The 8345-nt window shown below is 47.1% G+C and overlaps 1 protein-coding gene across 1 annotated transcript; it reads left to right on the top strand.

Moving 5' to 3' along the window:
- Positions 1-522: 522 nt before the first annotated feature.
- On the top strand, positions 523-4327 carry LOC147633652 (beta-glucosidase 25-like). The gene is made up of 13 exons (XM_086804615.1): positions 523-887; positions 997-1063; positions 1141-1199; positions 1346-1421; positions 1532-1603; positions 1695-1782; positions 1878-2139; positions 2235-2353; positions 2441-2658; positions 3111-3139; positions 3301-3397; positions 3541-3643; positions 3816-4327. Exons 1-13 carry the CDS (start codon positions 684-686, stop codon positions 4042-4044), a joined length of 1623 nt encoding a protein of 540 aa, XP_086660741.1. The 5' UTR covers positions 523-683; the 3' UTR covers positions 4045-4327.
- The last annotated feature ends 4018 nt before the right edge of the window (positions 4328-8345 follow it).

Raw genomic sequence — 8345 nt, 5'->3', positions numbered from 1 at the left:
GGTCTAGAAGTAAAGAGAGATTTGAACTAATATATATACTTACTATTGGTAAAAAAAGAAATAAAACAATCTAAACAAATTCAAAAAGTGTAAAACGGAAGAAGAAAAGATTTAATCATATTATCAATCAAGAGGTTGACAAAAAGCCTTTGACTATCCAAAGGCATCCACACCGGTAGTATGTCCTATGGAAGCGAAAAGGAGGACCAAAAAGCAAGGCCAACCAGCAAATAGTACAGGCCTCTCACAAAATAAGAAAATCGAAGGGCCATTTCACAAAAGGCTTGCCCGAAAAAGTAGAAGAAGTGCGGTTGAGATGAGAAATGGTGTAGAAACGGGGACGGAATGGGATGGGAGAGGGGGATTTTTTGTGTTGTAAAGAAGTATTTATTTTGAAAGTGCCATTCCCCACGTTGTGTAGGCACGTGATGTGACACGCGCGCGCCTGTTGATGAAGGGCTCGTGAGTCATGTGTGTCGCCCAGTGTGTCTCGTGTGGGCGTTGGGCGAGGGGAGTGCTGTGCTGCTGCCCTCCCTTCCTTCCTCTCCCTTCCTCCCTCCCTCCCTCCCAGTGTCTACTTAGTCCCCCCGCACCCACCCTGCTCTGCTGACTCGAACTCAACTTCCACCATCCCCGAATTAGCTCCTGTAGTGCGCAAAACGAATTCCCTCCCTCCCTCCGAGATGGCGGCGCGGGCCACGTCATTGGTGGCGCTCTCGTTCTTTCTTCTTTACCTTGCAACTGTAGGAGGAGGAGGAGGAGGAGCTCTGCCTGCTGCTAGCTTAATGGAGCTTGGCGATGATCTGGTTTTTCCCAATGATACCTACATCGACCGAAGCTTCTTCCCGCCCAATTTCATTTTCGGAGCTCTCACTCTCGCTGTAAAGGTACGGTCGTTGGTAATTTTGTTTGAGCTTCTGAATCAGCACACCTCTTGGCTTATAATAAGCTAGCTAGCGTGCTCACAACATTGTGGCCGGCGGACGACGTTGTCAGCACGAAGGTGCAGCGGCAGCCGTGGGCAAAGTAGACAGCATCTGGGATGCGTATGCTCTGCAAGACGGTAAACGTCGGGCTAATTACACATTAACGTATGTAATCATTGTTGATGATGATGTGACTTTGACCCTTGATTGGCAGGAGTAGTGCTGGATGGAACTCTCCCTGGAAATGCCGGAGATCAATACTATCACTATGCGGTCAGTCCTCCGCCTCCTGTTTTAGTACTAATTTAGGATTGCTACTTGCGGGACGCATCTTATCTTATCCTTTTGAAAGATGAAAGCTCTGGGAAAATGTGGGTTGTATGCATCATGATTCATCGCTTGGTTGTTGAACTCTGTAGGAAGACATTGAAGCAATGGCGAAAATGGGAATGGACGCGTTTCGCTTCTCCATCGCCTGGACCAGAATTTTCTCAAGTATGCTTACCTTACAGCTCCCAGCTTCTTCTTCTTCTTTAAAAGCTTACGCATGGTCGCCGTCTGCATCCAAGTCCTTGATCGGATGGCTTTTGCTATGCGAGGAACAGATGGCACGGAGTCCCCAAACACTGGCGCCATAGCTCATTATAACGATATGATTGACATGTTAATAGAATATGGTAATGCTTCCTTCACCTATTTCCAGCATTTGTGCACTGAAGAGCACCAATGACGCCAATATTAATCTTCGTTTGACGCTAATCACATCAGATATAGAGCCCCATGTCACTCTTTGGGCTGAGGATCATCCTCAGGCCTTGGAAGATGCTTATGGTGGGTTATTGAGTCCTCTATTCATGTAAGTCCCCTTGTACCGCGCCATTAACTTGATTTTAATTCAGTAGAGTGCTTGTAAAGTTGATGATGACAAACTTGTTCTAACATGATTGATAGTGACGATTTCGTGATCTTCGCGAATGTGTGCTTCGCTGAGTTCGGGGACCGGGTTAAGTATTGGATTACCTTCGATGAGCCCAACGATTACGTGAGCTTAGCTTACGCCTCCTCTCAGAGCCCTCCAGGGCGATGCACTCCAGGCGTGTACCTCCACGGTAACTGTACGCACGGCAACTCCTCTACAGAGCCCTACCTGGTCGCCCATAACATCTTGCTAGCCCACTCGGCTGTTGCCAAGCTCTACCAAGCGGACTATCAGGTAGATTTTATCATCTCTTGCATCTACTTAGCACCCAATCTGAATTACCGCTTAAATGATATAATGCTTTCAAATTTGTTTTTGACTCCCATCAGGTGGATCAAGGAGGGTACATTGGCATTGCCCTATGGTTCAAGTGGTATGAGCCCCTGAACGTTACCGACAGCATTGACCTAGCGGCGGCCAAACGCGCGCAGGATTTCTTTTTCGGATGGTGAGACTATTAATATTAATATTAGTTGCAATTGAGACTGTTATTATTTTGCACCTTGTGAAACGTGTGTGAGTGTCCGCGCGCAAGGTTCATGGATCCGCTCATATTTGGACAATATCCGGACACCATGCGCACGATGTTGGGGCCTCGCCTGCCCAGCTTCACGGACGAGGAGGCCACGGACCTGCGGCAGTCTCTGGACTTCGTGGGCATCAACGCCGTCACGGCCACCTACGTTACCAACGGCACCAGCCTCCAGGACACCTACGACGGTTACTTCGAGGACATGCGCATCGCCACTACAGGTCACTCCGCCCTTTCCACCTGAGTATAACACTTGTCCGCTTCTGCATCCTATGAACTGCCTGCAGCTCTTTGCTGGGATTGAATGGCAAACAATTGAATCAATGAGCTCTGCGTAAGGGAAGGGTCCAATTAGTGTGTAAGCGGTTAGCACTTGTGGAAAGTCTCAAGGCGTTGTGTGTGTACTTTTTGTACACACACTACATGTATGTCGACTCTCAGTCGAAGGAGAGGATAAACGTCATTACAGTTGTCTTTTTTTTGATGAGCTCTTCAATGTATTGATTTTTTCACCATTCATGGGGAGCTCGCGTTTCGTAGTCACCATCTTCCAAATTCAATTCCTTTTCACTCTCACCCAGTATCTTTTTTTTATGAATATTTGCATAATATGTCTTGTCCCCGGACTCACATGATGACACTTACAAAATACACTTCCTTGGACATTTTGCAGCTTACAGAGATGGTGTCGTGATTGGTGAGGTAAGTTCCTTCTTTCTTTTTTCCTCCAATTAGCGAGATTAATCCAGTGTTTGTATTCCGATGCCGATTATTTTCGATGCCCCCCCGGTTGAATATGCTCAGTGCCTGCCTCCGGCTATAGCCAGGAACTCATGTTAATAGCCCCGATTCCTTGGGCGCAGGGCGAAAATGAACGTTCCGTGCCATGGTGCCTAGACAAGATCGTAGCCTACATGAGAGAACAGTATCAAAATCCGCCCATGTACATCACTGAAACTGGTATAATTTCGTCATTAATTACGCGGCCTGCGTCTCAAATGAAAACGCAGAACATGTGTACCTTTTTTGGAGATCAGTTCTTACTGCTACTTCGTTATGTAAAAAGGAACTTATAAATTTTCTCTTTTGGAAAAAAAAAAAAGGTTGGGGAATTACTTCGGCGGCCACCTTCGACGAAGCTTTGAATGACACGGAGCGGGTGGAGTACTTCTACTCCTACTACGCATCATTGAGCCAAGCGATAAGGTATGTATGTCATGCTTACGATGTGCAGAGCAGGATGGTGAGCCTCCGGTCAACAGCTCTTCTCGTCGTGTGTTTTTTTTTTTTTTTCGAGGGGGGCGGGGAAATTTTGTATCGGTTTGGTGAGCAGATCAACAGTTGTTGCTTTTCTTTTTTCTTTTGGGCTTAATTATAGGGATGGAGGAGATGTGCGAGGTGTCTTCGCTTGGTCACTCATAGACGGCTTTGAGTTCTTCCTCGGACTAAAAGTCCGATTTGGCCTGTTTTACGTGGATGAAGATATGGTGCGGTACCCGAGATTGTCAGCCTTCTGGCATAAAATGGTTCTTCAAAACAATGGGACTTACATCTATAATGGAACAGACATTAGGATGGATTTGGGAGGTGGCGCTGACCTCGAATAGAGCTTGAAATCAGCAAAGCAAATAGTTAAGAGCAAATGTATATTAATCCTTTACATACGTCAAAAACATAGAAGAGAGACGGCCCTTCCCTTTGACAATCATTAGTGCCACGATATGAAGTCACAACATGACACACAACGCTTTTGTGAGGGAATGTATCAAATCTTAACAGAGTCTATGCGCATGCATCTTTTGTAAGAGAGTATTTGCACCTACCCAAACAGAGTAATCTTGTCTTTGTCAAATCTTTTATTAAAGGGAAGGCTCAATTGAGTCTTTTTTACATGTGGAGTAATTACATTTTTCAAGATAAACCGTCTAAAAATTGTGCAATTTTGGCCTCTTTGTTTTTCTTTTCCGTGGAATCCTCTATCTATTATAGTTCAAGAAGAGGCGAGGGGAGAGATCGAAGAAGAAGCTTTTAGTTCAAGAAGAGGGGAGAAGGGTGTTCTACCAATTAAAGCCTTTACTTCATGAAGCGGAAAGCTCGCATGACTGGTGTGCGTGTTACTTTCAAGAAGAGGAGAGGGGGCCGGTGATGTATAAATCAGTCAAAGCGGAAGCGGAAGCGGAAGCGGAAGCGGAAGGCTCTCATGACTGGGGTTTCTTTCTTCTCGGAAAGACGGTAACGGAATGAATTACGTTTCTAACAGGAGGAGGAGGACTCAGGAGGAGGAGTATGGAATTTGGTCAGCTGCTGCATGAAGGCTCGTCGTCGAAGTACGTACATGTCGTGTACTTCTCTCCAGATTCAAATATCTAAATAAATTTTCACGCGAATAGAGAGTGGGTATTGCCTTCATTTTTTCAAGGGAGAGAGTTGGTACAACCGTCCAATAGTTCCAGCATTTAAATGTCTTCCTTAAATGTGCGTACTTGGGGGTGGAAGCCTTCCATGGATCCAACATTCTTCTCGACGTAGGCGGACCTTGGCGGATTGCACCTGTGCTGTATTGCACAGGGGATGGGTAGTGGTGGCCACGGCGCCAGCCACGCCCAAGAAGAGAAGCATGAACTCGGCGTAATTGGGCAGTAGCAACGTCACATCGCCCTGGTTAATCCCCATTTTGGCCAAGCCGACGGCCGTCTGCCCGCCGCGAGAGTACCACCTCTGCAATATCCTTGCCTGTGCAGGAGTGAGTGCATGATGATGCAGGGCTTGTTCGGGCAGAGAGCCGCCCACTCGAAGATCAATGTGAGGTGATTGTTGATATCCGATCGGAAGATGTACTTAATGTGTGAGAGGCCTAGAGGGTTCGCTGAGTGAATAAAACACTATCAAACTTGGGCTTTTTGAGATGATTGGATTGAAGGCGAAGGTCATCAAGGTGCCTCACGGCCATGGTAAATCTCTTAATGCTACGGTAAGCGGTAAGCGGCAAAGCATCTATTAAAAATTAAAAGCGGCAAAGCATTTTGATTGAAGGCGTCTTGTGCAATCAGAATAACTAATGATTGTTAGAACTTAGTGGCTTAGAGCTCCTGCTTCCCGCCTCCTGCTGCATCGTCGTCTCTCCTTCTCTGCGGGCGGATGCCCTCCCAAGTGCATGGGCACTGAGAGGAGGAGCCCGTCCCTTGTTCGTCCCCAGCTCCCATCACCTGCAAAACCCATTCAAATGCTCGGCAGTCACTTTACCGGTGCTTCTCCCTCTTCATCTCTGCAAGGTCCTAGAACAAACCCGTGGAACCAACTCCCAGACAAACCTTGGGGAGACAACTCTTTAATAGACTCAGTAATGGAAGAAAACTCCCGTCTCATGCAAGAACTCAAGGAAGCTAAAGAGCAGCTGTTATCCACAAAAAGCGGTGATCAACCCAAAGAAGTCCCCATCCCCCCAAAGGAAGACAGTCAAAACTCTAATGGTGCCCAACAGAATGAAACGAACACCACAGCTGAAAAAGGTAACCCTCAGCCCCTGTCTGTTCATGTAAGTCTTCCTATTGAGCAGGTCAGGAACAAAGTAGAAGAATACTCTGAAAGGTGTCTGGTCGGCCTGCTCTTTGGCCCACGACTGTCCAAAGAAGCAATGAAAGCATGGATCCGAGACAGCTGGTCACCTCTTGGGGTTGAGGTCACGCTCACGCAAGCATTGGCCAAAGGGTACTACATATTTATATTCAAAGAGGCCAGCATGGCTATGAAAGTCATCAGCTCGGGGCAATGGATGTTCAGGCACCTCCCATTCTGCTTTATGAGGTGGACCAAAGACTTCAACCCAAATGGCCCAAAATCTTCAGTGTACCCTGTGTGGGTAGAGCTCCCTAACTTACCCATTCACCTGACTCCATGGATCAAAGTCATCCTAGCTCCCATAGGACAAGTTTTAGGCACCAAAGCTTTTACTGACTACAATCCTGCATGGCACCCCCAAGTCCTCGTTGAGCTGGACTTGTCTCTCCCTCTCCCGGAAGAGATCTCCATTGGTTGTGGGGAGTTCTCTCTCACCCAACCTATTCTCTACAAGCACCTACCAAACTCCCGTTTTCACTGTGGAAAACAGGGGCATCTCATTAGAAACTGTCCTATCAAGAACCCTCAAATCATTCTTCCCCACCTAGCTAGCAAAGCTCCCCCCCTCGGCCCTTGGTCCAGTCCCCCCCCCTCCTCATCTATTCCGCCATCTAGTCTCAAAGAGCCTGATTCTGCATTAGGCAACAGACGCAAACCAGCTTTCAAACCTAAAACCTCTGCGCCTATAATAAAGCCTAACAGGTACTCAATCCTGGCTGCCATTCCAGAACCAGGGACTACTGAAGAGGAACAGGACTGTGTGGAAAGTACTCCATTAAACAAGCTGAGACTAGAGAAGGAGGTGGATAACCTTGACGATGCAGAAATGGGTACTGTTTCCAGTCCAGCAAAGGAGAACAGAGCAGTTCTACAGCCTGCTATACCCAATGATATGGAGATTAGTAAAGAGCTCAAGAGAGGGAGAGCTCAGCTCGGTGCCACCCCCCAGTCAGCCACCAAGGGAGGATCAAGCAAACCCCCCAATAAAAGATAATGAAAATAACCAGCTTCAATGTAAAAGGCCTAACTGACTTGAAGAAAGCTCGACTTGTCAGACAGTGGCTTAAAACCAAAGGCCTCTTGGACATCATTGTTTTAGTGGAGATTAAGACTACAGGAGAGGAGTTGAACAGAAGGCTTAACACTATTTCTCCCGCCCACTTCTGGATTCACACCCTGCACTCACAGGGAAGTGGAGGTTTGGCTGTGGGCATACACCACGACCTTAGCTCTGATGTGAAGGGATTCCACATCGGATACAACAACCAATGGATAGCAGTTTACCTAAACAACTTCACTCTTGTTGGGATCTACGCCCACGAACCCCAAAAGCAAAGGACTGATACCTGGAACTCTCTCCTCAACCTGCAGGCCCCCACCCTCATCCTGGGAGACTTCAACATGGTAGAATCCCTCCAAGACAGGTTCAAAGCCAAGGGTCAGGCCCTATTTGGAAGAGAAAAGCTAGCTTGGGAGAAAGTCAAACGCAAACTCAATCTTCAAGACTTAGGCCAGGAAGGAATATTTTCGTGGCAGAATTATTCAATAGGGGAGCTCACCAGGAAAGCCAGGCTGGACAGAGCCTATGCTAGTAACGAAATTGTTGCAAAACACAACAGATGTGAATGTCTGGTTGACACTACGACTTGCATCTCTGACCACTATCCCATTATCACCACCATGGATAATCAAGACACCAGGCACAAGGCTGGCTGGTTCCACACTGATCCAGCCCTTTTTAAACTACCTCTGGTCAAGGAAGAAATAGTCCAAATCTGGAAATCCTTCTTCTCTTACAACCTCCCCCCGGCTAAAGCTTGGAACCTCGCCATCAAATCCACTCAAAACCTCCTAAAGCAAGTAAGGAAGGAGGTTATAGCCCACAGGACCAGCAGGCTCAGAAATCTCCAATCCCAGCTTCGGATGCAGGAGTCTTCTACCAACCCTGGAAATCTTAACCAGATCAGAGCTCAAATCAAAAGGGAGGAGAAAATAGTCCTCCAGCAAGCCAAACTCTTCACCAGAGAGACTGGTGGGCAGGCAAAGCACATAGACCGAGCAAAGAAATGTTCAAGATGCTAAAAGTGAAACAAAGACAAGAACACCTCCCCCTCCTCTGCTTCAAGAATGGAGTTAAGGCTAGCAACCACGAGGAGAACAAGCAGCTCCTAACTGACTACTACAGGGATATCTTCCTTGAAACAGGACCCCCCTCTCAAAGCAAGCTGAAGGCCATGCAGACCATCAAAGATGCAAGGGAAGTTACTGTTCCTCCAAATCTAGCAAAAGT

Source organism: Cibotium barometz, chromosome 11 (assembly GCF_041138505.1).
Source record: "Cibotium barometz isolate CiBa-2024 chromosome 11, ASM4113850v1, whole genome shotgun sequence".
In the NCBI taxonomy this organism is placed as follows: Eukaryota; Viridiplantae; Streptophyta; class Polypodiopsida; order Cyatheales; family Cibotiaceae; genus Cibotium; species Cibotium barometz.
This window is presented reverse-complemented; position numbering and strand designations above follow the sequence as displayed.

Bases quoted from the DNA above. Each gene is read 5' to 3' on its own strand.
- LOC147633652 (XM_086804615.1), top strand. From the start codon at position 684: ATGGCGGCGCGGGCCACGTCATTGGTGGCGCTCTCGTTCTTTCTTCTT. The intron at 1,200-1,345 runs GTCAGTCCTCCG...TGAACTCTGTAG, and splicing joins ATCAATACTATCACTATGCG to GAAGACATTGAAGCAATGGC. The intron at 2,354-2,440 runs GTGAGACTATTA...TCCGCGCGCAAG, and splicing joins CAGGATTTCTTTTTCGGATG to GTTCATGGATCCGCTCATAT.